At 51.3% G+C, this 27,041-nt stretch overlaps 10 protein-coding genes across 10 annotated transcripts; 6 read left to right on the top strand and 4 right to left on the bottom strand.

Moving 5' to 3' along the window:
* The first annotated feature begins 224 nt into the window (after positions 1 to 224).
* Positions 225 to 1,734, top strand: N7471_008047 (acyl-CoA dehydrogenase). Its single transcript, XM_057280766.1, has 4 exons — positions 225 to 431; positions 496 to 1,411; positions 1,470 to 1,579; positions 1,634 to 1,734. Exons 1-4 carry the CDS (start codon positions 227 to 229, stop codon positions 1,678 to 1,680), a joined length of 1,278 nt encoding a protein of 425 aa, XP_057135026.1. The 5' UTR covers positions 225 to 226; the 3' UTR covers positions 1,681 to 1,734.
* Positions 1,735 to 2,524: 790 nt separating this feature from the next.
* N7471_008046 (putative ubiquitin conjugating enzyme (UbcD)) lies at positions 2,525 to 3,301 on the top strand (the record flags this gene model as incomplete). Its single annotated transcript, XM_057280765.1, has 5 exons — positions 2,525 to 2,568; positions 2,623 to 2,668; positions 2,787 to 2,816; positions 2,921 to 3,104; positions 3,162 to 3,301. 5 exons carry the CDS (start codon positions 2,525 to 2,527, stop codon positions 3,299 to 3,301), a joined length of 444 nt encoding a protein of 147 aa, XP_057135025.1.
* Positions 3,302 to 4,343: 1,042 nt separating this feature from the next.
* Positions 4,344 to 6,149, bottom strand: N7471_008045 (VOC family protein; the record flags this gene model as incomplete). Its single annotated transcript, XM_057280764.1, has 2 exons — positions 4,344 to 5,913; positions 5,974 to 6,149. The coding sequence occupies 2 exons, from the start codon at positions 6,147 to 6,149 to the stop codon at positions 4,344 to 4,346; spliced, it is 1,746 nt and encodes a 581-aa protein (XP_057135024.1).
* Positions 6,150 to 7,871: 1,722 nt separating this feature from the next.
* Positions 7,872 to 9,003, bottom strand: N7471_008044 (18S rRNA pseudouridine methyltransferase; the record flags this gene model as incomplete). The annotated part of the gene is made up of 3 exons (XM_057280763.1): positions 7,872 to 8,348; positions 8,414 to 8,673; positions 8,961 to 9,003. 3 exons carry the CDS (start codon positions 9,001 to 9,003, stop codon positions 7,872 to 7,874), a joined length of 780 nt encoding a protein of 259 aa, XP_057135023.1.
* Positions 9,004 to 11,193: 2,190 nt separating this feature from the next.
* N7471_008043 (ESCO family N-acetyltransferase) lies at positions 11,194 to 12,417 on the top strand (the record flags this gene model as incomplete). The annotated part of the gene is made up of 2 exons (XM_057280762.1): positions 11,194 to 11,225; positions 11,277 to 12,417. The coding sequence occupies 2 exons, from the start codon at positions 11,194 to 11,196 to the stop codon at positions 12,415 to 12,417; spliced, it is 1,173 nt and encodes a 390-aa protein (XP_057135022.1).
* Positions 12,418 to 12,795: 378 nt separating this feature from the next.
* N7471_008042 (uncharacterized protein) lies at positions 12,796 to 14,126 on the top strand (the record flags this gene model as incomplete). Its single annotated transcript, XM_057280761.1, has 2 exons — positions 12,796 to 12,832; positions 12,931 to 14,126. The coding sequence occupies 2 exons, from the start codon at positions 12,796 to 12,798 to the stop codon at positions 14,124 to 14,126; spliced, it is 1,233 nt and encodes a 410-aa protein (XP_057135021.1).
* Positions 14,127 to 14,708: 582 nt separating this feature from the next.
* N7471_008041 (uncharacterized protein) lies at positions 14,709 to 15,664 on the top strand (the record flags this gene model as incomplete). Its single annotated transcript, XM_057280760.1, has 2 exons — positions 14,709 to 14,779; positions 14,866 to 15,664. 2 exons carry the CDS (start codon positions 14,709 to 14,711, stop codon positions 15,662 to 15,664), a joined length of 870 nt encoding a protein of 289 aa, XP_057135020.1.
* Positions 15,665 to 16,462: 798 nt separating this feature from the next.
* Positions 16,463 to 18,689, top strand: N7471_008040 (translation initiation factor 2A; the record flags this gene model as incomplete). Its single annotated transcript, XM_057280759.1, has 5 exons — positions 16,463 to 16,487; positions 16,564 to 16,633; positions 16,686 to 16,757; positions 16,815 to 17,452; positions 17,509 to 18,689. 5 exons carry the CDS (start codon positions 16,463 to 16,465, stop codon positions 18,687 to 18,689), a joined length of 1,986 nt encoding a protein of 661 aa, XP_057135019.1.
* Positions 18,690 to 18,973: 284 nt separating this feature from the next.
* N7471_008039 (Glycosyl transferase family 8) lies at positions 18,974 to 20,173 on the bottom strand (the record flags this gene model as incomplete). The annotated part of the gene is made up of 3 exons (XM_057280758.1): positions 18,974 to 19,460; positions 19,556 to 20,045; positions 20,116 to 20,173. The coding sequence occupies 3 exons, from the start codon at positions 20,171 to 20,173 to the stop codon at positions 18,974 to 18,976; spliced, it is 1,035 nt and encodes a 344-aa protein (XP_057135018.1).
* A 294-nt stretch (positions 20,174 to 20,467) lies between these two features.
* On the bottom strand, positions 20,468 to 26,644 carry N7471_008038 (anaphase promoting complex subunit 1; the record flags this gene model as incomplete). Its single annotated transcript, XM_057280757.1, has 1 exon — positions 20,468 to 26,644. The coding sequence occupies one exon, from the start codon at positions 26,642 to 26,644 to the stop codon at positions 20,468 to 20,470; it is 6,177 nt and encodes a 2,058-aa protein (XP_057135017.1).
* Positions 26,645 to 27,041: the final 397 nt, after the last annotated feature.

Below are 27,041 nucleotides of genomic sequence, written 5' to 3'. Positions count from 1 at the left end.
GTCGAATCACATTGGTTTTGGATAAAAACAAAGGCCGAGTTATCGTTGATCTTGTACTTCCATCATTCCTAGTATATTGCACTCGGTGATTCCATTTACCCCAAACTTGCAAGACTGCCGAGGTCTCCGCCATTAGTGCATATTTGATTGAGCTCCCCCGCAACAATTGACAACTTTTGTTCTCTCTCTCCACTCTGTATAATTGTCTTTCTTCTTTGTTTTAGCTATGATGAACCGATCTCTTCTTCGCGCAGCTGCGCGCTCAATCCAGGCTGGTCCTACCTCCGTGGCAGGCCGCCGGTATGCCTCCTCGGCCGTCTTCAACTGGGAAGATCCCCTCGCCGCAGCGGAGCTGTTCACAGAGGAGGAACTGGCAATTCAGGATACAGCACGCCAATACTGCCAGGATAAACTTGCGCCCCGCATTTTGGGTATGTTTAATTTACTTTGCTTCTGTTGTGAAATGGTGAACTGACGTTAGTGACCCCCTTGCAGAGGCCTACCGCAATGAGGATTACGACCGTCGAATCCTAGAGGAGATGGGCGATCTGGGTCTCCTCGGCGCTTCAATTGAAGGATACGGATGCGCCGGTGTCAGCACCGTGGCATCCGGCCTCATCACCAAGGAAGTCGAGCGCGTGGACTCGGGATACCGATCAGGCATGTCAGTTCAGAGCTCGCTAGCCATGACCGGCATCTACGAGTTCGGGACAGAAGAGCAAAAGCAGCGCTTCCTGCCTGGCCTCGCTAAGGGCACAGTTGCCGGCTGCTTCGGCTTGACAGAGCCCAACCACGGTTCTGACCCTGGCTCCATGGAGACCGTGGCGCGCGAGCACCCTACGCAGAAGGGCATGTACCTGCTCTCCGGCAGCAAGACCTGGATCACGAACTCCCCCATCGCCGATCTCGCGCTCGTGTGGGCTAAGCTCGAGTCCACCGGGCAGATCCGTGGGTTTATTGTGGAGCGAGAGCGTGCGACGCCCGGGTCGTACGAGACCCCCGCTATCAAGAATAAGACTGCCTTGCGTGCTTCCATCACTGGTATGATCCATATGGATAACTGCCCAGTACCGGCGGAGAATATGCTGCCCGATGTCGAGGGCCTCAAGGGTCCCTTTACATGCTTGAACAGTGCCCGTTTGGGAATTGCCTTTGGTGCCATGGGTGCCTTAGAGGATTGTCTTGCCCGTGCGCGCGAGTACAGTCTGGAGCGCAAGCAGTTCAAGGGCAACCCGCTTGCCAAGTACCAGCTTATTCAGATGAAGTTGGCTAACGCTGCTACGGATGCTGCTTACGGAACACTGGCTGCGGTTCAAGTGGCTCGTCTTAAGGATGCTGGCAAGGCTACGCCTGAGATGATCTCGATGATCAAGCGTCAGAACTGTGACCGTGCTCTGGCTAATTCTAGAGTGTAAGTTTTAGTTTCTCTGTCTTATCTTTTTGGTTTGTTTTACTGATATTGGTATTAGTCTACAAGAAATCTTCGGTGGCAACGCTGCCAGTGACGAGTATCACATTGCCCGCCATGTGGCCAACCTGTTTGTGGTACAGACCTACGAGGGTCAAAGTGATATCCATGGTAAGTGATTCCTGCTTGATTGTGTTGGGCTGAGGCTAATGCATATTCCAATAGCTTTGATCCTGGGCCGTGCCATTACAGGCAAGCAGGCCTTTGTCTAAAAATAAAAAGAACATACTTGTATATAGAAGATATCCCAATTGAATGTTTCAAAGAGGTATAAAGGTACTTATAATAGTAGCCAGGAAGGACATCAGTAGTACCCAGTACCCAGGTAGCCCTGAGTAGTATATGGTCACGCTATCAAAAGCATAGTTCCTTCCTTTTTAGGACAAGCGGGAAATTGCGCCTCACCCGCACGTGACATCATCGAGGGGCAGTGTATCAATATCATGCGGTGTAATACAGATTTTCAATACAGAGGTATATTGAAGTTGAGGATTCAAAGGTTTCAATATAAAATTTGATCATTAAAACCTTTAAATATTAAGAAATATATTATTAGATCTACCTTATTAGGTAGGAACTGCTCTCTATTCACCAGGCTGAACATTTGAAATATCTGCAAATGCTGTCTTATGTATATGCCTTTGCCTAACCCCGCCAAATTCGATGATCCAGCCCTATCGAGAGATTTGCCTTCTTTCATAAAGCAATCGAATTTGATTCAAAAAGATATACGTATATATCTAACATTCTGTCTGCTTCTGCCTCATTCTTCAATGCCTCAAATAACAGGTACCCTCAAAGCTGAATCATGATGTGTCATCTCAGTGTGGCGCCCGGTATTCCCGTATTGGGCCGTACAATACCGACAGAATCGATTCCGCCCACCTGGGCACTTTTCCCCCTCTTGAGACTCGCAATTATCTTCTTCCCTCTTCTTTTCCACACAAAGACGTAATCGTAAGTCGACTTACTTTCTCTCTAACTTTTGAGAATCAATAACTGACGATCCATCACCCAGTTTCTTTTTACTTTCTACATCTTCTCTCTTTGCTCGTCATGGCTCTCAAGCGTATTAACAAGGAACTCACTGACCTCGGCCGGTAAGCCTATCCTGATGCCATCATCTGCGCTTCATGATTCTAACTTTCCTCTAGTGATCCACCCTCTTCCTGCTCCGCTGGCCCCGTTGGAGATGACCTGGTATGAACACTCGTTTTCTTGCTTGGCGCCGTGTGGCGGGGCACAACCCGCCCCGGTTTTGACCAGGTTGATATCAATGAGAGGATCGTGGATGACTGACTTGTCTTCTTTTTCGCAGTTCCACTGGCAAGCGACCATCATGGGTCCTGTAAGTTGCTCTCGTCTCTGCTCTGGAGGACCTTGGGGGCCATTTGGCCCTCTGCGAGGTCCAAAGATTCATCACCAGATTCATGATACTAATAGATCCTATAGGGTGACTCCCCATACTCTGGCGGTGTCTTCTTCCTTGCCATCCACTTCCCTACCGACTACCCCTTCAAGCCTCCCAAGGTCAACTTCACCACTCGCATCTACCACCCCAACATCAACTCCAACGGCAGCATCTGTCTGGACATCCTGAGAGACCAATGGAGCCCTGCTCTCACCATCTCTAAAGGTGAGCAAGATCTCTCCTTTCATTCTCTGCCACGCACAATCTCTAACCGACCCATAGTGTTGCTCTCCATTTGCTCGATGCTCACAGACCCCAACCCGGACGATCCTCTTGTGCCCGAAATCGCGCACGTCTACAAGACCGACCGACCGCGGTACGAGGCGACAGCTCGCGAGTGGACGCGGAAGTACGCTATTTGAGTGCAACGACAAATCTGATTCCTTCTTCGCTTCTTATGTTCTTCTCTCTTTCTCCCCCTCAATAACCCTCCTTGCGGCCCCTATCTCGCTCGACCACTTTTCATCGGTGTCATCTCAACGTCGCTCTGCATCTTTCCTCTTTCTTTGCCCTCCGCTCTAGATTCAGAATCCGCGAAAGCCTGGCGTACCTGTGGTCGTAGAAACGTTTTCAGTTTTTTTTCATCCCCAAACTCTGTGTCTTGATTTCAAATGCACCTGTTTCTTGCGCGCGTTGCTTCCTGCTTCCGTGCCTAAAAACTCCATTTGCGCCGGGTTTGACCTTGTTGTTGGGCTGAGTTTCTGGGACTTTTCATATCCAACGATCCTTATGACAAATTCTCATGCATTCATGGCATCCATTTCTTCTCTTTTTCAAACGCTGCATGCGTCTAGGATTGAATTATGGATTTTTGCCGAGTTTTCTCCCGTTCTTTTGCTTCTGTGCTTGTACTAGGCGATGCTTCAGACTCGGTGGGTAATGCTCTGAGGGTTTGGAGAGTAGTTCGAGATCGCCTATTGTGTGTCTTGTGTCTTGTGTTTAGGGGCTTTTATCGTTTTCTATCTTAAATAGCACAATCTAGGCAGGCCCGTCTTGTGTGTGAACTTTTGATATCTGTAGACTGTAGTTTGTACATCGTAGTGTTGGATTGATGGACTGATCATCGCTATATCAACTACAACTTCGAACACGGATTGTCTTGAATAATGCATTCCAATTGCCCAACTCCCGACTCCATATATGTATATGTATGTATATCTATCTGTGTAAATGCAAATCAAAAGATTAATAGTAGAAAACCATCAAATCAAAGTCTGTCGTATCGAAATATCCCCCGAACTGAACCAAAACCCAGACTCAAAGCAAGTCCAAGTAAGTCCAGCACCAAAAAGAGAGAAAGAAATAAATGCAAAAGAAACCAAAGCCAGTCCCGTCACAAGGAAGGTGGAACCAAGCAGACGTATTTCGAAAAATGCATCAAGAACATTATCGTCATCATCATCATCAAACAACCTGACTCGCCCGTCGACTCCCAGCCCTCGACCCCTCCCCAGCCTTAGCAGTCCTCTGACTGGCCCTAGAAACCTGACTCCCGGAATCATGCTCATCAGCCCTAGACCCCTTCGAACTCTTCGACCGATGGGAGCGATGCCGATGCGCACGCGACCCAACCTGGCTAATCGAGTCATCCGGCGAAACATGCGAGTCAACATCGAGATCCGCCACACTCTCAGGAAGCGGGACATCCCTTGCAGACAAATATGAGTTCCTGCCCTCCTTGCTGTGGATACTGGGACTGGAGTAGTATGTTGCGTTTGAGCCAGCGGGAAGGGGGATATTGCGCGCGGAGCGGGAAGACGATGCAACGCTAGCGTTATCCTTTCCGACGTGCGAGGACGAGCGCACCGATGCTGCGCGGTACGAGTGCGTGCTTTGCTGGCCCTTGTGCGAGCGCTGTGAGACGGTAGACTCGTACCCGTCGCGGTCATCGTGGCTGTGGCGGCGGTGTGTGCTCTGCGACGCTTTGATCGTCGAGGAGCTGTGTACGCTGCTCGGCACGCCCCGGGTCCGCTCGTCGTGGTAGCTGCTGATGAAGGTTGAGGGGGCGCAGGCGTAGCGTTGCTGGGAGGCGTTGCTGGCCGGTGGGTACTCGATTGCCCGGAGCGGGATGTCTTCCGGAATACTGTAGATGCTGCCTTCTGAGGCACGGCGTGGGTTTTCGTGCATGTATTCGGTGCCGTCGTAGATTGTGCTGGCGCGGGGGTTCTTGGAGGTTACGCTGCGCGTTAGGGTTGAGCGTGGGTTTGAGGCAGTGGTGTAGGCGCTGCGCGGTGGTGGGGGTGCTTCGATGGCGCGGTATTGGGATTGTTGGTCGTCGTTGCCGAAGAAGGATTGGGCCGCAGCTTTGATTTGGGGGAAGCTGCTTGCGAACTGCGTAGGCTGTTCTGGCTCTTGGGTCGTTGACTGCGAGTCGCCCTTGACCATTGCGTAGGCGATTGCTGCGCCTGCGGCGGCCCCAATCAGCGTGCCAACGATGGTCTTCGCTGCCTTGCTGCCGTCGTCGCTCTGTGGCGGTGCGGGTGCTTGCATGGTGTATGACGGTGGCGGCGGGCCTCGGGAGACGACAGTGGGTGCAGACCGCTCAAAGGTTGTGGGTGCTTTGGAAATGGCGCGAGACTTGGCCTCGGATCGGGCTTCGGATCTTGCCTCAGATCTTGCTATGGATCTGGTCTCAGACATGGCCTCAGACCTTGGGGGTGCGATGCTCTCTGCCTTGATGGTGCTAGCTTTGCTGCCCGCCTTTGAGACCACAGAGCGGCTGGAACCCTCCAGAAGAGCCATTGTCGGCCCGCTTGCCTCTGATATAACCGAGGCGTTGCTGGGCCGGTACACCGCTTCAATGCTGTTGCCGTCGAAGTCGATGACGGCTGCACTGAAGTACCCAGATTGCGAATCTCGCATCTTGGGTTCGCCGTGGATCTTCGCGCCGGCTTTTAGGGCGCTTATGAAGAACGAGCCGACTGCGTCTTTCGACGGGGCTGGAAAGGCGACATGGACTGCACCAGGAGGAGATCTTTGGTTCTGGTCAGCGTTGTCGAAAGACAGGGTGTTTCTCTTTGTATATATCACTCACCCAGGCTTAGTCTCAGTCATCCAGAAATCAGCAGGTTCCCCCTGCTTCTGACCGAACCCTATATAATCGTCATGTCTACCGATGAATTGGTATCCCAATGGCTGCAAACATGATAAGAAGAAAGAGGTAGAAGTTGGGAGGTGAGAGACGGTCAGGGTGATATGCGAAACGGGCATTGCGAAGGATGAAGTCGACGTGCCTGGATACCAGCACGTACAAAGAATTAAAAGGAATGGGGATATGAAAAAAAAAACGAAGGTGGATGGAAAGAAAGAGAGAGATTAAATGGAACCGGTAAAGATATATACGGTGAGGGAATCCAAGTCTATAACCAAGAACTATGACGCCAAAAAACGAGGCCACATGAACGGTCCCCCAAGAGCCAGTCAGAATAAATGCTGTGTGACTCTAATCCAAAAACAGAGACGGAATAAACTAGCAGCTTCCGAAATCCTGCCCAAGCTGGCGAAAAGGGGTCATCCAGAACACCGCATGTCTCCCGATAGTACGGAGTACGTTGGTGGACACTTGAGGACGTGTGATTTCTGGTATGGAGTCAGGCAGGTGGGGTCCAGAGACGATTGGCCGAAAGATCAAGTCAATGCTCAGTACCCGATCTGCACAGGACAGTTGAAACAGTCCAAGGGCGAGGCGTGTTAAAGGCCCAAAGCCATGCTCCGTACTCCGTCCTTGGTAAGAATAGAAAGAAAGCCAGTCCGTACTTCCAGTGGCACAGTAGTCAGACCGGAGGCCGTTCCTGTTCCTGGCTGCTTTCGGATATCTAGGGGCCCAACTCTGAGCAAAGTGAAACGCTCTATGGCTGGAGGGGTGCAGATGGGTCCCTGCCAGGTCATCGCGGGGAGCCAATGTGGATTCCTGTTAGCGGATGGGGCGTCTGTTCTGGATGTCCTGAGCGAGGTGCAGGAGCCTATCGAGGTTAAGTGGGCTTTTTGCTTACTTGTTCCTTTTGTGTGAGCAAATGGTAGACTTTCGAGTGGAGGAAGAAGAAAAGACCTGCTGCCAGGTGGACTTGGGTAGATGTGCTGACCGCTACGGGTTTTTGAGTCATACAACAGTACAACAGTACATCGTACGTTGATAATTTGGGGTTGGGTTTTTTGATAGGTTATTTTCTAGGTAGTAACATGATTTACATAGAATAATGTGATAGTTATCTATAGTATCCAAGTACAATAAGAACCAAATATAAGACGATGGGCAGAAGTGCATCTCATATCGCCACCATCGATCCGATTCGCACATTCAAAGTGAGGCGAGGCTAATTGCATGCCACGTCAAGGATCAGGATTATTACTGGAGATTACTAGAGATTACTGGAGAAAAAGATGTAAAAAAAATAAAAAAGCCATATTTTTATTGAACACAGAAGTTGAAGATATGTGTCTCAGGAATCCCAAATCAATGGGCCCTGATCTATGTGCTGTTCACTTTTTCTGGTCTACACATCGCAGCAGTCGAGGTTGAAGCTGGATGGAGGCAAGATGGATCAAGGACTGGCGAAAAGGAACCAAATGCCATCCGACCCGTAACGTATGCTGAGGGGGAAAAAAGAACCAGGTGCTCTTTACACACCCACAGACAACCTTGGGATGAATCCCGATGCTTGGTAGCTGTCCCAGGTATCCAGGATTCCCAGTGGCTTCCCCCAAACAAAACAGAGAGATAGAGAAAGGTAGAGAGAGTTGGGCTTAGATAACAGCCAAAATACTCGAACAAGGACAGACATATCCAGAGATATGACCCGTACCTTCGTCCTGTGTGCAACTCAATCCCCGCCCGTTAAAAAAAAAAGTTGGCAAATGAGCCGTCAGTACAGACGACAAGGACGCGCGCTCTCTGGGCGCGATTTCTTTCTTTTTTTTTTCTGGCGGAGTTTCTCAGAGGATATCCCAGACCTCTTCGGCAGCGTGGCAGAATTTGCTGCAGGCAACACTGGCACTAAGACTGTAGTTGCTGATACTGATAGTTTCATCCTTGAAGGAGTCGGCAAAGTCGTCGTGGCCCTTGGCCATGGCACCGACGAAGATGGCGACACTCTCGTTGGGGTTCAACGACTCCAAGTAGTCCTTGGTGCGGACCACGGGCGCCTCGAAACTCATGGTCACCTTGCGGCAGTTGGGGGGTAGGTGGTCGGTGATCGGGTTCTTAATAACCTTAAGGAGCTTTTCCTGTGAGTTGGTCGAACGGATGGAGAGTCGGTGGAGCAGCTGGACCATCAGACCGGCGAACCGCTTGAATGTTCTCGGGATGCGGACGGAAGGGTTGACTTCGATCAAGACGCCCTTGGCGGTGTGGATGAAAATTTGGAGCCGACCGGCCTTGTTCACGGGGGAATCGAGAAGAGTGAGCAAGCACTACGGTGGGTTAGTGGATGTTCTTTTTTGACCTTTCTATTGCCACTGGCGATGTTGAATCGTACCTGGTGGGTAATATCCGGTCGGGCTTCACTGATATCACGGTTCATTTTGCGCATGATACCGATGTGCTCGTCGCTGTTCAACAGAGAGAACTTTTCATCCTTGGTTCCTGAACGTCCACTGGAGACAGCCTTGTAGGTCTCCAGACTGGCATTGGAGAGAACCACAATCAAGCGTTGGGTGTCCTTGTCATGGGATGGAATTGGGACATGCTGTTCGGCAACTAGCTGGGGGAGCTCCGGAGGAGGGCATGACTGGGTCCCTGGAGATGAAATGTCAGACATGTTGAAGTTTAAGCTTGCGATGAGAATTGCAATTTAGGGTGAGGGGTAAAGGGAAGGGGGAAAAGGTGACAGGTGTGGGATGTGCGAGGGGACAGCGACATGTCACACGGACCAAATCAAAATTGATGGAAGAATTGATGTTTGGATCTGTGATTCGAGTCTTCCTAGTTTTTTGGAGAGAAAGAAAAAAGAAGAAAAAAAGCAAACAGAACGAGATTGCTATAAAGCAAGGGGGAAGAATATAAAAAGCAGATCAAATACTTACTCGCACGCTTTCTCTTGCCAGCAGCTTGTTCTTGGTCCGACATTGTAGTTGGTATTAGATTTGCAAAGATGTTGGTGTTGAAGAGTTTTTGGGGGGGAGGAAACTCTCGGAGGAGATAAAAAAGCGGCAAGGGGACCGGAGTCCGTCAGCTGGTAGAAAGTAGAATTATATAGAATCTGACTCTGCATGGTAATATATTAACTATATTATTAACTATTAGATTTTGATTTGAATTCTTTATGGATTAGAATGCATTCTTCGGACTTTTTATACGTCTAAATAGTAAAATAGTACGAAGTAGAATAGAATAGCAAAATATAGGACTCCACACTACACATATATATATATATATATATATATTGGGATATTGTCTCTACTCTCTACTCATAGTCTCCGATATCCTTGGAAATTCCCTTTTCATGTTAGCTTCAACGGTTTAGTGCCACTCTTCGTCAGCAGGGAGATCGACATTACCCCCCAGTTAGTTATGCCGTTTACGGAGTACATGCTTGTACTTTGTATGTACGATCCCAGCTGCGTTCGAACCAGCCACAATCTGACAAGGAAAGCCACAAGGCTTCTCTTTTGTCGATAGATTGATAGGTCCGACATCCCAGCAATAATAGCGCTTGACAACAATGGACCAACCCTGGAAAAAACTTGCTTGAGACTATCTACCTCTGGACCACTCCGTAGACCCTGGTAGATTGGAAAGGTTGGCCCTCACAGTACTATCTAGAGCACAATGAATACAACTGGAGGATTGGGTTAGACCAGATGATGAGTATGTGTAACATTCTCTGCATAAAATTGCGTTGGTGACTCAGAACAAACAGATCTGACTGGTTCATGTCCAGCATTGCCTCTTAGGGGCCAGCGTACTTCATACACCCAGAGGCTCCTGTCCAGTGGATGAGAAGGGTCAGCACAGATACGAAGGCCATGAATGGATTAGAATGGCAAAGGTGGCACAAGGAAGCTTTGTCACTTTGTCACCAGGGCAGGAAATCTGAGGGCCCTGAACAAGGAGCAGCTCTTCCGGCAATCATTCTCTGAGACAGTTGTTCAGAGTCACAGCTTGTGATGCCCTCTCTCGGCCGTGAATTTGGACCCCGCGGTCCGGTCCGGCTAGCGACCGGAAGGAATGTGTATCATGTAGGCTCCAGCACTAGAATCCCATCTTTCCACGATGACATGCCAAGCGCTCAGTTGCCACCGAGTCTGTACACTGAAATCCGGGGGACCAGGCCTCCCATATGTCGATGACCTCGTAACCTGGCTGATATTCCCAAGCCAATCACCGAGCAAGATCGAAGGTCTCTCTCGGGTCTTGACCCAATCAGCACGGAATAGTTTGTGTTGGGTTGGCCCCAAGCGCCCGGTATATTCTTTGAAATGGATAAATAATTGCAACCTGTAGCCTGTATCCTGTAGCCTTTAGGCGCTGAGCGTGAAGCAGAAGCATTAGAGCGGTCAATAAGGACCATCACAATTCCAACGTGCGTTTCCTTGCACAATGCAATACGGGGAAGGCCTTACTGGCCATGGAAGCCTTGCACCTTGGCGAGAAGCCAAGGGGGGGTTCAGGAGAGCGTCATCTTTAATCTCCATAGACTTTGCCCAGTACAACAAGATAGTCTCATTGGTTGAATTTTGACATTGGAGCCTGTCTCTGCCTGCCAATTGTGTACTTCGTCTCATATATTATTGTGAATCAGTTTAGAAAGGGGGCGAGGAAAAAAAAAAAAAAAAAAAAAAGAAGTGCCCGACATACCAACCACAGGAATTTGAGGCTGGTGATTGTTATTTGTTATACTCTGCACATCTTCACATCTTCACATCATCATCTTCACTTCTCTGACTCTTTTCATCTTCCTCATTTCTCCTTGGTCCGGTATTAATCCCGGCTGGTGGCGAGACTCTCCTTTTTATTTTTATTTTTATTTTTTTTACAAAACCCAGCTCTCCACCAGGAACTGTTGATCATTTCCATTTCATCTTTTTTCTACCTGAACTTGAAACTTCCTCTCAACTCCAAAGCAAAACAACAGAAAACACATTGTAAGGGATAAAGCCCTGAGAAGCTCTGGAGGTAAGTCAACAAGTCAACGTTAGTCATTCGAAACAATATGACCTAAAACAGACTAGTGTTTCCACGCGTGCCGTCACCAAGGACTTTCTCAACTTCCTTCATCCCACCTTGTCCAGAGCAAATTTTGGAAAAGTCAGGGTCATGCCGTGGACAGTTACCAATTCATTTAAGAGGTATGTGTATTTTGTCCAATTTACAAGGAGTGAACTAACATTCCATTTCAGAGGCCTTATGAAAACCTACGGACGACCAACATGGCGCGTCTACGACGATGAGCGCGCCGCGAAGAAAAGACGCGTGGATGACTCCGATGAAGCTGAGGCCAACCTGCAATATGCCATCCGCGAGTCTTCAGCTGCCGTGCTGTCGAGCCCGTCGCGTCGGAATTCCCTGTTGTCGGAAGGCACGCTCGATGATATTGACGATCTCACCACACCACCATCATCGCCACCACCACGGTTAACCCCACCGCCAGCAAATACTCGCAAGCCGACATTTGCGTTTCTCAAGCGCAAGCACAAGGAAGCTGCCCCGACCGGATCACCCTTGACAGAGGTCAACTCCAATAGCGTACGCGCATCTATGGACCCACCCAAGCAGAAAGGTCAGAAACAACCTGTCATGCGCCAGATGCAGATCGACTTGGGGAGTGATACACGAAAGACCTGTGCTACTTGTGGTATGGAATATATCCCGTCCAATACAGAGGATGCGGCACTGCATAAAAAGTTCCACGAGATGAATGCGACTGGGATCGACCTAGGCAAGGCATTTATGCGTGCGAACGCCTCGCGCTGGGTTTACGAAGCGACTCGATTCGACGAGGGATATGTGGTAATTGTGGACCGCAAGGCGTCCCCTAGCGCCAAGAGCCAAGCGAAGAAGGTTCTCGAGGTTGTCAATAAAGAGCTCTCATCACCGGAAATCGACGACGAGACCCTCTGGAGTCAAACGGAACCGCCCAAACATTTGCAGGATGGTCCGACCGAGAAAGTAGATCGATACCGGGTCTTTCTGCATATGAAGGACAGTCGCTGTGTCGGGCTCTGTCTGACCGAGCGCATCTGGGAATCGCGACCGGTGGTGAAGGAACAAAATGGCGACGCACACAACGGCTCCTCTGTCTCGACGCGAGATGAAATCCGCCCCGCCATCGTCGGGGTCTCTCGCATCTGGACCTCCGGATCCTCGCGGCGAAAGGGAATCGCTTTAGATCTCCTCGACTGCGTGGTCATCAACTTTATTTACGGGATGGAAATAACAAAGGGACAAATTGCATTCAGCCAGCCCACGGAGAGTGGCAATTGCCTGGCACATAAGTTTTTCGAGGGTGAAGAGACATGGCATGTCTATAACGAGCGGTGATGGGGGTTGAATATGGGAGGGTCTTTTTTAATTACTTCACAGCAATGGGTGAGGCATATGGGGGTTTTGTATTCTCTGTCGAGCGTTTTTTTATTTTTTATATGCTTCTGTACCATACCTGTTCCCTTTTCCCATGTACAATAGGGAGCTGGGACGCATTTGTTTCAATATTCCAATTTGACCGAACTATTTATTATCCCAATATACGAACAAATGTACTTTTATGCATTTTATTTCAAAGCCTCTCGGGGCAGCCGGACTCGATCTCGGAAAGCGGCGCGTAGAAACGAGGAAACCTCATGGATAAGAACCTCAGCGGGGACCCCTCAATTCCTCTCTTTTTCCTTTTCCCTCTATTCTAACATATCTATTCTCGCAATGTCTGGATCGAATCCTTTCCGACCTAGAAACCTGGGTGAGTATTGTTTTCCCCCTCTTTCCCCTCTTGAGCCTTCCCTGGTAACACCGGGAAATCATTCCCAACATGACGCTGATATGAATCCGGGTATACAGGCAATCCCGCAGATCCATTGTCTACCAACTCGGGCACTTTTGCCCCTGTTTTGCCCTCCAAGCCTCTATCAACTTCACCTATAACCCCGAATGGTTACCCCAGGAAGTCGTCGATATCGCTCAAACGCGAGGTAGATGAGTCGAGCTCCTCGGATGAAGAGACAAACCCATTCCACCCGGATGTGTCGGCGAGCGATAGTGAGGACGAAATTAATGGGTACAAGAGCTCAGCTCCCCATAAGGATGATCGACCACGAGAATCTTTTGGGTCAGCTCCACACCCAGCTCCATCAACAGATGGATCCCCCATATCACCCGACCACAACATGCGGTCTGCAACAGGTGCAGACAGCTCTCATGCAGGACGTCCTGCGGCACGGTTGTCTGTAGAGCTTGACACAAGCAACCCTCTCGGCCGGGCCAAAGACAAGAAGCCGCCGCCTCCGCCTAGGAGTCATCACGGCCGCAGAATTGGCTCTACAGCTACCACAGAATCATCCCAGACCGCCCGGTCCCGGTCTACTAACCGCCTGTCAATTCATGGCTCCCATGGGAATGTGACTCCCGGCGCCTCGCATCCCAGCTCGGTGTCTCTATCATCAGCCGCGGACTATTTCTCAGTCCCGGGAGCAACAGGGTCGACGGACTCCCTCCAGCGCAGCCAGTCTCAGCATAAGCGGCCCCCGACGCCACCTCTCAGTCGACGGCACAGCCAGATGCGGAGATCCAAGTCTACACAGTCCAAAACTAGCAGCAGATTAAATATATCTTACGACTCGGAGAGCAATGATAGCTCTCAGCCTCCCAGTCCAGTCCCTTCCAGTCGGGCGCTGGAAAGCAAGAGAATCAGCATGCCTCCACCATCATCGGGAGTCTTCCAGGCGTCTGCTTCATTGGGAGATATCTCGCCGAACCTGTCTCCCCCCACTAACTCCAGACCATCATCACTGAAGGCTGGGCGGCGGGCATCATCCTATGGGAGTGTACCGGGTGGCTCTACTGGACCACCCCCGCCCCCTCCGCCTCGGCGCACTCGAGATTCCATGGCCCGTAATAGTGATGTGATGGGTTTGAAGGAGAACCAGACGCCAGCCCCACAACCATCCAATGCCCTTGACATACTGGCCGATCTCACCAAACTTCAGAAAGAGGTGGATGATCTTCGGGGGCATTATGAGAATCGGAAGGTTGGTTAGGAATTGAAGGGGGAGCAGCGGGCTGTTTTCTCTTCCACTGTTTTAGTATAGGCGATTATATACATGAATGAACGAATGCATGAATTTGGCGTAGTGTGTTTGCCAGTATTGGATTTCTGGTAAATTCCGAACAATGACCTGAAGGGGGAAAGATGAAAGGCGGGACAGATCTCGGATGGTGGTGTTTAGCGTCCATCATGACAGCGGAGCTCCATATTCATATAAAAGACATCAAAAATAGAGATGAAATAACACTACTTAATATCGTCTTGAACCAGACAAATCGGATAATTCAATATTTTGTCAAGGATAGAGAGGCCTTAAAAGCGGAATACCAGATTAATTAGGCCAAGTATCTGAGGACTATAATATGGTGGCCCGTAGTATTATTGTTCGAATGGCCACTAATATTTGCGGTATGTAACCCCGAGGTATGACGTGGGGGGATTAATTATTTAGTTCTCCAGCTCAAGTCCACCATCTCTCCTCCTCTCTTTCTCCAACCCCCATCTCTTTGGACATCTATCACTGAATTATTGACTCTGCTTAATTTTCAGAGATTCATCACCATATCTCCACAGCATGACTACTCCAACGCTGATCAATTTGCCTCCTCCCCCATCGGACCCCGTCACTCCATCGGATATGGGACCGTAAGAGCTCTCTATAACTCCGTCTTCCCTGTGTCTATACGTAACTTGGAGAGTTAACTGACTTGGCTAATTAATGGGGAAATCAGAGGCACCCCCAACTCCGGCACTACATCGCTCTCTGCTCTCTCGACCACAGCCATCAAAGACGGCCACCAGGGCCAACCATTCCCCCACAGCCACCATGCGCACCAGTCCTCCACATCCTCCACCACAACCCTAGAGGCCGAGCGCGCAGACCGAATTTCCCGCTTAGCCGGCCTTGAGCGCGTTGCTACAGCCCGCGCCGGTGGTCAATCATCCTCCGGCCAAGTGCCCCCGTCGTATGCTCCAGGATACTTCGAGAGTCAAGCACTGAAGGAGCGCAGCACAGTTGGCAGCGCTAGCGCGACGGGTAGCATCGCCGGACGCACAACCTGGGCCAGCAGTAGCGACACATACGACGCCGACAAAATGAGCGAGGACCACGAAGACGACGGCACCTCCAGTATCGGTAACGCCAGTGACGAGGGTAATGCCAGTCTGGTCGGTTTTGGCGAGGGCGCCAACAGTACTTACAGCGGACCGATTTCTCGTCCTCCTGGAATGAACCGTGTGTCTTCTGGAGGTATCGGAGCACGGCCTACTTCTATGGGCAGCTCGAATGTCAATCGCCCGACTCCGCTGGCTTCATATCTTCAGCAACAACAGCACCATGCCGGGGAGAGCTCCATGATGTCGACGTCGCCGGCTGGATCAATGACGCCCGAGCCTATGAATGAGGATGCTCGCATGGTTGATGGTATGACTTTTGACTCGGACGTTGTTGATACTACTGCCAGAACTCCACGATTGGTTTCCACGCCGGGTCACAGCAACAGTGGATTTGGCTCACCAGGCCGGGATTAAAGTCTGGTTCATGCTTTGGTAGATTCAAGAGGTTACGAAGGCGTTTTTCTTTTAGTGGCTTGATGCCTCGAATGGATTGCTTCTTTTTTTGTGTGTGTGTTTGTTTCGAAGGAACAATGACTATGCATGTAATTATAAGCAGAGAAAATTGAAGTGTATTGAGATATGTTCTCTTCAAAATATCCAGAGTATCGTCAGTACCTGATTGGTTCTTCCCCTCTAAAAACCATTGCCACCTGTCTTTTCCACGTAAATCCAGAACACCTAGGCATTATTCTAGGTATCTATACACATTGAATAATATATAATTAAGCTACTATATAGTTATATTCAAGCTTCAAGCCTAGCCCGAAGCGTAGAATCTGTACAATTGGGATTCCCGGCACAACGCGTATACCGCAAATGACGGCATGCCGCCTGAGCCACATCGCCAAACCCGAATTTTCTTCCCTTCACTCTTCAACCACCCCAACTACCTTTCTTCGCCCGACCTCTTTTGCTGGCATTGACTTGTCTAGCAGTCTTCTATTCCGCCGACTTGCTGTTTTCACTTGCCCAGAAACCCCCCACGAATTCCCAATCCGAGAAATACCCCCGAAAAGCCCATTTCGCTTCGCCTTTGTTCGACTCCCATTATTTCACTGGGTCCGTTGTTCGCTGCGAGGTTATTTTGGTCCTATAAGTGCTTTGTGATTCGTGTTTCTTCTTGGAAGAATCCATTTTACCTTGTGTTCCCGAAAAGCATTCGATTTCTCTTCTTTTGGTGGATTCATTCTAGACCTGCGAGTCGAAATCAAGATGGCTGCTCCTACGCAACTTGCTTGTATGTGTTTTTCTTCCCTCGTATTTTTTTCTCGACTGAGTCGCCGGTGGATGAATGGTTGCTGATAATCGCACAGTCCGCACGCTCAAGGGCATTAGCATCATGGATGCCGCCCCTGTCTACCAGCCCCTTTCTGGGTTCGCGAAGTAAGAATTGACCCAGATAACAAACAAGAAATTTCGCTGACTCGTTCTCCAGACCAGAGGGCAACCTCCGCTGTAGCGGCTACTCGCCGTGTGGCCGGTATTTCGCATGGGCATCGCCCGAGAAGTAAGTTGATTTCCCCCCACTTTCACATCCAAAATCTAACATTCGTTTCCAACACAGGGTCACCATTATCGACCCCTCTGTGGGCCAAGTCGTTGGAACCATCCCCGCCGATAACGTGTTTGAGCTTGGATTTTCGCCACTCGGTACTTATGTGATCACCTGGCAGCGCACATCCAAGGACGAGAACGGAGATGCCGTCAAGAACTTGAAGGTGTGGCGTGCCATTGAGGACGGGGACGTTCACTCTGTTGTTGGAAGTTTCGTCCAGAAGTCGCAGACCGGTTGGAACTTGCAGTACACTGCTGATGAGCGGTTGTGCGCCCGTACCGTGACCAACGAGGTTCAGTTCTACCAGAGCGACAACCTGTCCACTGTTTGGAACAAGTTGCGCGTGGAGGGAGTGGCGGACTTTGCGCTGTCGCCTGGTCAGACTCAGTCCATTGCTGTGTTCATTCCTGAGCGCAAGGGCCAGCCTGCCCAGGTTAAGGTGTTTATTGTCCCGCAATTCACTGCGCCCGTGTCCCAGAAGAGTTTCTTCAAGGGCGATAAGGTCCAGCTGAAGTGGAACGCTTCCGGAACTACTTTGATCGTGCTTGCGCAGACTGAGGTGGATCGCACTGGCAAGAGTTACTACGGCGAGACGACCCTGTACTTGCTGAGCGCTAGCGGTGCATTCGACTCGCGCATTGATCTTGGTATGTTTTTTTTTTTTTGGCTTTACTACTCGTGGAACTCAACTGACAATCAACAGATAAGGAAGGTCCTATTCACGATGTTAGCTGGAACCCCAACTCGAAGGAATTCGGTGTTGTGTACGGCTACATGCCCGCTAAGACGACCATCTTCAACTTCCGCGGTGTGCCCAAGCATAACTTCCCCCTCGCGCCGCGCAACACTATACAGTTCTCGCCCCATGGCCGCTTCGTGCTGGTTGCCGGTTTCGGTAACCTGGCAGGACAGATGGACCTCTACGACATGGACAAGAACTACCACAAGATCACCACCGTCGAGGCCTCCAACGCCAGCGTGTGCGCCTGGTCGCCCGACGGACAGTACATCCTGACCGCGACAACCAGCCCCCGCCTGCGCGTCGACAACGGCGTGCGCATCTGGCACGTTAGCGGTGGTCTCACCTACAACGAGGAGATGACCGAGCTCTACGACGTCACCTGGCGCCCGCAGAGCATCGAGCAGCACCCGCTGGGCGAGCCGCTCACCAAGGTGCCTGTGCCCCACCCCCTCCGCCACTGCCTACATGGGCACGCGCAAGGCCCCCGTCAAGCCCGCAGGTGCATACCGTCCCCCGGTGCCCGCGGCCAGCTGACCCCGCTCGCATTCAAGCGTGAAGATGAAGGCGGTGCTGCCTTTGTCCGCGACGGTGTGCCCGGCGCCAGCATGAACACTTTCGGCAAGCCCCGCCGTCGTGAGATCCCCGGCGCCGAGCCCTTGGAGGAGTACCTGCCTCCCGGAGCCGCGCCCGGCGGCGGCGTCACCCTGCCTGCCGAGAACCTGTCCAAGTCCGCCGCGAAGAACAAGAAGAAGCGCGAGGCGGCCAAGAAGGCCAAGGAAGATGGAACTGATACTCCCCCTGCCAATGCCCCGACTGGGCCCAGCCCAGACCGCAACCGTAACCGCGGCAAGAATGCTGGCGTCCCGAATGGAATCAGTGCGGCCAAGTCTGCCCCTGCTCCCCCTCCTGCCGCTGCCCCTATTCCTGCTCCTGCTCCTGCCCCTGTCGCTGCTCCCGCCCCTGTTGAGGACCCTTCTGCCCAGGATAAGAAGATCCGTGGCCTGCTGAAGAAGATCCGCGCTATTGATGAGCTTAAGATGCGTCTTGCTGGTGGCGAGAAGCTGGAGGATACACAGATGAAGAAGATCCAGACTGAGGATGCGGTGCGGAAAGAGCTCCAGGCTGTTGGGTATGATGGTTGATTGGAATTGAACAGATGAGAATGCGTGATGCTTGACGCTTGACGACGTTGATGCGGATTGCACCCTTGCATGGATATACTTAGATCGACCTGCATGTATTGCATCTGATATAGGAGCTGTTCAGATTGACATCGATATTCATATCCATATCAATATCAATACCACTCACTATCAATATGAACCTGAAATGGCGTCTGTACAGACTATGTATCTATTCGTAACTGTACCTAGGTAATCATCTACAAATCTATAAATCTACAACAGTAAACCTTCTACATGAAATATCACCCAGACCCAGAAAACTCATCCAAAACACCAACCCCCCTCTCAACCCTCATCCTCTCCCAATTAGCCCTCCACCACCAAACCCCCGTCTCATCTAACCCAGACAAATCACCCCTCTCTACAACCTCCTCATGCCAAGGCTTCGTAGCAAAGATATAATGCACAGCCCGAACCTCCGAGTCCCTCCAAATACTATCATGCACACCCGCAATCCGCAACGTCTTAAGCGCATTATAAACGTAAGGCAACGCAACCCACCGCCCAGCAAAAACATCAGACAGTAACTCCTGATCAGGGAAGTCATACCGCTCAATCCGCGCTGTCTCCTGCAACGCAGCGGTGATTTCGCCATACACACGCGCAGAAGGCCGCACGACTAATACTCCGCTGTTCAGCATCCCGACTCCCGAGCCCGGTGGTGGCGCGATGCTTTGCGCCTCGGTGGGAGTGGAGTGTTGCGTTGTGTAGGCGCAGTTCGAGGGGATCCTGGAGGGAGAAATGTTAGTACTGTAGTTGTAGTACGTACAGGGCGATATCGGGAGTGCAAGCAAATCAGATATATCTCAGTACATGTTACATACCAATTAGCAGGATAATGAGCCTTCTTCATGGGATTACAAGCGCAAGCATGCGCAGCCGCGAACACCCGGCTCCCCTCGGAATCGGTTTCGTCGTCGAGTGGTAACTCCATTAGCGAGTCCATGTTCCGGCGCACGAGAATGTCGCCGTCGAGGAGGACAACGCGCTCATACTGCTCGAGAGAGAAGACGACTAGCTTGTTCCATGTTTCAGCGAAGCGCGGGTCTGCTGCGTAGCTGCGGGTGCTGGCGGGTGTCACCGACGGGACCCATTGGGATTGGATGTTGCGGCTTTGGAGGATTTTGAGGCCTTCTGCTGGAAAGGTTGAGGTATAGAAGGCTATGAAGGGGTATTTTGTTCCTTGGGTTGGGGAGGATGGTGAGGTTTGGGGTTGGTTTGTGATGCTTTGGTCTGGAGAGGGGTGGTTGAGGGAGTGGTGGAGGGTTAGGAGGCCTGGGAGGTAGGACATGTTTGTTATTAGGGAGGCCCATACTGTTCGGATTGTTAGTTTTGGGGTTCTCCGTTGTTCTGTGTCATTGAGAGATTGGAGTTGGAGACTCACTCCGCTTTGGAGGGGATTCCTTTTGGGGTTCTTTGGTCATGGGTTTGAAGGCTGGCATTGCAATTGAGTCTGAGATTGGGATCGAGACTGGGATTATAATTGGGACTGGCTTGAATTGAGACAATCTGAATTGAGACAATCTGAATTGAGACAATCTGAATTGAGACAATCTGAATTGAGAAGAGAAGTAGAAAAGAGATGAGATGGCGGGATGGAGGCTCTCTATTGTGTTATCAGCTGCCCCTCTGCGGAGATGAACTTCCGGGGAATTTATATTGGAGAAAGAAAGATAAGAAATTAGAAAATACACATAGCATTGCGGATTTGATCTTCCTTCCTAATACGAATACAATTATATTTGAGTCTCTCCCTCAAGATCTCCAACTTGCACACCCCATACCTGCCACCTAGCTTCCTCAACAAAGTCTCTCCGCAACCACAGCCCAGACGGCTGACCCTGCGCCGGAGATAGCAGCCCTCTACTCGAAACATGGTCGCGTTCATCGCCAGGCTGAGTACGATCTAGCCAATCAAAGAGCAGACGAAGCTGCCAGATCCGATCACGAATTTGGTCCGGATCAGCACCGCGGCCGCGTGCGGATTGCACAATGTTGCGCACGGTATGCGACAGAGCGAGTCTCGCATCTACCGCTGAGGTACGCAGCCAAGGAGGTACAGATACAAGATCGGTGGTGATGCGCGCGGAGCGCATGGGGAAGGAAGATGGGAGGACAAGGGAGCGCTCGCGGATGTCGAGGTCTTGTAGGGAGGGGAGTTGGAAGACCCAGTCCCAGGGGTTTTGGGACGGAGTCATCGCTGCAGATGGCTTGCCGGTGAGTAGGGCCGTGCGGGTTGGCCATGCCGAGGGTGGGAGGCCCTTAGCTGGGTTTGAGAGAGGACCGGCGGTTGCTGGAAGGATGTCTTGGGCTTCACTGAGGCCGGTCAGGGTGGAGGCGAATACGGAGGTTGAGGAGCTTGGACTGTAGGTTGCCTTGCGGCGAAGGTAGACGGATGGGTCGCCGCGGAGGAATTTCTCGCGCAGGGCATCGTTCTGGCTGAAATCTAGAACGAGCGGCCAGTGGTCTGGTCCACGAATCTCGATACGGGCAATGCTGCTAGGTTCTGGCAGTAGACAGGGGGCACTGACGGTGCGGGTGGTCTCGTCATGAGATGTTATGGTAATGGGAATGGAGATTGGGCGACGGGTATCAAGATCACGAGGGACGAGACATCGTGGTTCAGCGGCGAGAACCCAGAGATGACGGAAGGCTTGGAGGTGGCACTTGTTATCAAGGACGGTTGTTGGGAAAATCGGGTAGAATGCGCAGATGAGTGCGGTCACAGCGCGGTTGGATGTGCCAAGTGTGTAGCTGCCTCCTCCAAGGAAGAGTACTCCGACAGCCATGTGTGCCGCCATGTGACTGCCATATGGTGTATCAGCGTCAATTCGACCATGGAGCGAGCGCAGGCGCCGGAACAGAGCTAGATCACCCGTGCCAGCCATGACTGCCGCGGCAGATAGGGCCACCACATCTTGACAGTTCCGAACCGAGTTGCGGGCGAGTCTAGCATCGTAGCTTCGCACAGGTAGCCGTGAGATGCGAATAAGTTGGTCTAGATAGAACAACAAAAGATCTCGTGCCTGTGCTTGTCCCGATCCAGCATGGCGGAGACCGACGGCAAAGCAGAGGCCTGCAATAATGTTGAAGAATGGCATGTCTTCGCTGCGCAGCCGGCGCACGTCCGTGAGTCGCGATCGTCCACGGTAGACTTCGGGCAGACTCTGGCTGATCCACTCAGCAGTGGGCTTGATACTATCCCACATGATCAAGTGTCGTGCCAGTGTTCGCAACAGGAACAGATCTGGTCTCACGTAGTCGAAGCGAACAGTGGTATCAGGGATATCAATCTTCTTGGCTAGTACCGAGTCGTTCGTCTTCATGAAGATGATCATGAGGGCAATGGTCGCGCCAGCCGTGGCACGGTCGAGTACATGGGCGATTTCGACGGTTTTGGTGCCTACGGCGATTGACAATAGCCGTTCAACAATGTGCATATCGCGCATGCCTCGCAAGTCATCGCCTTTGCCAAGGTTAATGAAACCGAGGGCAAAACCTGCGGCTAAACGATATCCTTCGTCACGGAGTTCCTCTCCGGTGGCAGCAGCTTGCTCGTCCTGCTCACTGTTTTCGATTTCCGAGAGCATGACCTCGCTCATACGACGATGCTGGGAGCCACAGTAAAGTAAACCGATGCCCATAATTCCAGCAGTCTGAGTCAACGGCGACAGGTTCAGCTCGGCTGCTCCAAGTGGAAGCATTCTTGTAACATGTACCGAAAGCAAGCGTGTGATTAGGGTATCCATTGTGCCAAGGTACGACGCAGAGAGACCGAGCAGGAGACCAATTGACGTCATGGTATGCTTGGGAGTGAGGTACTTGAAAGCAACCCACTTGGCCAACGATTTAAGATGGCCATTCAGACCCAGAGCCAACAAAAACCCGGCATGTCGATTGGTAAGATCCTGTGGTTTGTTGAACAAGATCCATGATGTGTCAATACCCTTCGAAGCCTTGGAGATCGCAAGACCGGTTGATACTCCGTTGTGGAAGAAGGCCCAACAGACCTTTTCTTCCGAAAATGCAGATCTATCCGCGCTGACTGTCACGTTGTCTGGCTTCATGACGCATTGCAGGGAAAATGAAGGGATCGGCAGTTTCTCAGTCAACAAAGGCAATCGGCCACTAAAAGTGAGCATTGCACGACCCGCTGGAGTAGACAACGTCCGAACTGTAACGAGCTGCACGATTTCTTTCTGCGCCTCTAACAAGTCCGAGTCACTCCAGCCAGGTTCGGCTATGCACTCTGCCACCGGTGCTTTGGACTGGTTTAGGAGTTTAGCTGCTTCCATAAATCGCTTATCCTCTCGGAATATCAGCCTAGTGACTGAGTATCGGTCAGCCTCTGCAGAAGCCTCAAAGGCGTTGATGGTATCAATATCCAATGCCGAGCTGCTGATATAATGGAAATCTCGGATGGCATTATGGTTGGGCTGCTGTGGCGGTGCCAATGAATTGGTTTGAGCCGGGTTCATCGACATGTAAAGGTCTTCTCTGTCAATCAGCTCTAGGAGCGTTGCGTTCCAGGCTGTGGAGGCTTCAATCTGGCATTGCATAACGGCCTCATAGAGCGGTGCGCTGACGCCTTCTGGGAAGCTATCAATGACACTCTTCGTGAACCCCCAACGCTGCAAAAGCTTGATCTTGTCCAAGGATGTCGACACACTGTGAAATTCGGTGAAGAACCCATTCAACGCACATGTCCTTGGTGTGATACCGAAACATTCACGCCACATTCGCCCTTTCCTGGGAGTACGCTCGGATGCATTCACAATATCGAGGAGAGAAACAAACGGCGTAGGGCTCCGATGAGCAGCAGCACCCATGAGAAATTCGAAGATGGATGGAGGCGGGAAGGGTTCGGCGGGGACCTTTAGCCCAGCGATATGAGTGTTATCCTCAAACTGCCAGCGCTCCATACTGGCCATTTCGGTGCCATAATAGGCATCCTCGGTCCATTTCCAGGATTCCCATCCTAGCCAGCCGCCCAGTTGTGCGATGACAGGAGCAAGCAAGCCTAGAGGCCTTTGAGACTCATCCGAGTCGCAGGTGGAGAGCTTGTGTTCTTCACGCAATAGATGCAAGGCCACGAGAACACTGCACAATGCGGTACATCTTGTGTTCTCTGAGAATGCTTCAGAGATAGGGAGGTAGCCGTCGCGGCCAGCAGCCCTGAGGCCTTGGGGAGTTTGGAGGAATTCACGACTGAGGGCGATGCACCGGATCAAGTATGAATTCTGGCGATATGTAGATCGACTTGCGTTGCCACCTTTGGGTGCATCTCCTGATGCAAGACCCTCAATTGCGTCTTGTTCAACGATCCAACCCCAGGAACTGTCCATCATCCACGGAGCTACGACACCGGACGAGCCAGATTCCAGGTCCAGCATGGACTCCCAGCTTTCCAGATCTAGGTGTCCTCCACTACTCGACCTGAGTAGACCCTTTTTGCGACGCGCTCGTTTGGGAGTCTGCGTTTGTGGAGGGGTGACGAACGGGGCTGCTAGACTCAACAAGACGACTGTCATGGCGGTCCACTCAATGTTGTTTTCCTCCTTGTCCCGAAGCCATTTCATGACCTCCCACCATGCGACCATAATGCCATCGCCCGCTTTCTCGGACTCACGCAAGGCAAATTTGCAGATCTTGAGAGTCTTCTTCACCAGTTCGTTGCGAGGCTCCATTCGGATTTGGAGTCTGTGACGCTTTCTATCCGTGTCTACCAGGTCGATCTTCCCTCGAGAGCACCCATGATCAAGCTTGTTGAAGACGAGGTCGGGATCTGCCATGACTCGGTTGACACCACTTTCTCTGGGGCGACTCTCGAGTTTATTGGCAGAAATGCCATCCGGTTCATAGAGCTGCAGTGGCACAGGAACCTCAACTTTAACCGGACTACCCCACAGGGTTTGCAATGATAGCTCGCGGTGTCCGCTTTCCGTTTCACTTAGCGAGAGTATTCGCGAAAGATCCCCATCGGAGATTCTACAAGCATCCAAGACCTTTGAGACATTTTGGATCCTTACCGCACGCACGAGCAACGGACGCTGCTCGGTGGTCTTGGACTTTTTCTTCCGGCTCTTGGGAATCGGCTCTCGTTCGGCCCTCAAATTCACAATAGTTAATTTCTGAGCCTCTTGCTCCACGATGTATACTGCCAGGGAAGCTGTATTGCCTTTGTGGGCACTTCCAAACTCGGTGGACGCCAAGGTGGATATCTTCAACCGGCGGGATGCTGGCTCTTTTTGGAAGCTGCCTGAGAATTGGGACGGAAAACTTTCAATCTTGGTCAATATAAGTTCTTCCGGGAGACCTGATGTCGATTCGCGTAGGGCAATGTTCTCGAACCCGGAAGATAGACCGTCATTGTTGAGCTCTTCGAGTAGCTTGTCCACTGGGGTATCCAGAAAGCTGCCTGCAGTGCTGTAAACAGACCCTGCGCCTGGAGGCAGAGAGCCTCGAGGGTTGAAACCAAAGCTACCACGAGTGCTTGCTCCTCCGATAGACTGCCTGAACCCAACACCATGAGGCATGGTGCTGGACTGACTGCCAGTGGCCAGGTCCGAAAAAGTGATACGGTCCTGGCTAGTTGCAAGGTCTGTTCGGGCGAGCAGTGAACTGACCCGCCTTGATGTTTTGAGGGGAACTCCGACATCTCCGAAGTCTTGGGCTACTCTCGAAGCCAAGTCGTCTTCAGCATCAGTCTTCCCTTCAGATAGCTGAGTGGAAGGCCAGTTGTCCGTCCGAGGCCCAAAGCTCTCTCGGGTTGCTCCAGAGCGAGCGGCCGGTGTTGTCGCGCCAGTCGCCATCCCGAAATGCGAGCTTCGCCTTACTGACCGGGTACCTCCTGTTTCCCGTCTGGTTTTATCTTTCATTGAGCCGCCTGATTCATCATCTTTGTAGCGCGCAGTCCAGATCGTATAGATACTTGTAGTTGTGTTGATGGTAACCACTAGGATCAAAGGGGCACTGTTTGGTCTGTTGGTGCCCGAAAGCTCGTCTTTTGGAGAGATATACACAATCTCATCCACAGGGTCCAACACCTCTAGCCCGGATGGCCTTCTTCTGGTACTATTGACACTGCTCTGAAGCCAGCGGGAAGTTTGCGATGTCACAACCAGACCCATCTCAGAATGAGGGTTAATGAGAGAAAAAACTCGGGGTAATTCCGTGCTTGAGCTAGCATTTGGTACCCAGGAAGGACCTGGAGCAGATGACGATTTCGTCGATGGACGCTTGTTTTTGCTGAGAGAAAATGACTGAGAGGCACCGGGGTCGAATAGCGAAGCAGACATGAAGGAATTCGGCGGCGCAGTCGGGTGTTGACTACTACCATTTTCATCCTGGACCTTTCTTTGGAAAATAAGACCCCGAGGCGTAGCAAAGACGGAGTCAACCTCAAATGGAAGGGGAATTGTATGGCTATTGCCCGCCACGAAGAAGATATGAGCTTGCGATTTGAGGACTACCACCAAAGCTCTAGAAAGAGCCTCGTTAGAGTGCTGGGGAGCTACAACCGCCACTCGTGCATCTCCATGTAGATCCAATGTTGAAAAGGTTTCAGTCCGCTTTTGTTTCTGCGTGCCAGTAGTTGCTTCAGGTCGACTTGGAGGCGTGGCTTTAGAGCGTTTGGTGTCTTCCGTTGCAAACCGAGTGAACAGAGCATGTCGAATCTCTTCTTTCTCAGGGTCCATTCGAAATACTCGCTTCACCATCCCTGCGCGGGACCATACAACACAGTGTTTCGTCCATACTAGCTCATCGTCCACGGGGCCAGTCAATCCGCTTTCGTCGACGCATAGCGTCCAGTTGTAATGGTCTTCCGAGGGTTCAGGGGGGAGGATTCCCTCTGCGACTAGGTAGGAGACGGCCGAGGGTTCGTGGACGCCCAAAGAGCGAACTGACGCCATGGTGGGCTGATTAGCAGCCGGGGTAGCGATCGTGGTGCGCCGTCACAAACAGTTCTGCAGTCGAAATCGTTGAAATCATTTCCATCGTTAATGTAAGATTAATTAACGGTGCGCCCAGAAGACATGCCGAGTGGTTGAATGTCGAAGTTGGAAGACGCGCTGGAACGCGGACTGGATCAACTGTCTTTGCTTTCCCGACCAAAACAACTTCCTTTCTCCATCTACGCAACCCTCCACTCTCCCTACCTCTAACCTCCTTCTCTCTGTCTGCTTTTGTTTAGAAACAGGCATTCAGTTATCAGATCTTACTTTGACTACAAATCTTCGACTGTCTATCACCCCTGCGGTGCCCTGTGGCGCCTGTGCTCGAAGCTACCTGTAGCTCGACAGCATCGCA

The sequence above is a fragment of the Penicillium samsonianum genome, assembly GCF_028829775.1.
Source record: "Penicillium samsonianum strain IBT 33392 chromosome Unknown utg000004l_segment0_segment0, whole genome shotgun sequence".
Taxonomy (NCBI): Eukaryota; Fungi; Ascomycota; class Eurotiomycetes; order Eurotiales; family Aspergillaceae; genus Penicillium; species Penicillium samsonianum.
Note: the sequence above shows the minus strand (reverse complement) of the source record. Positions and strands in the feature narration are given on the sequence as shown.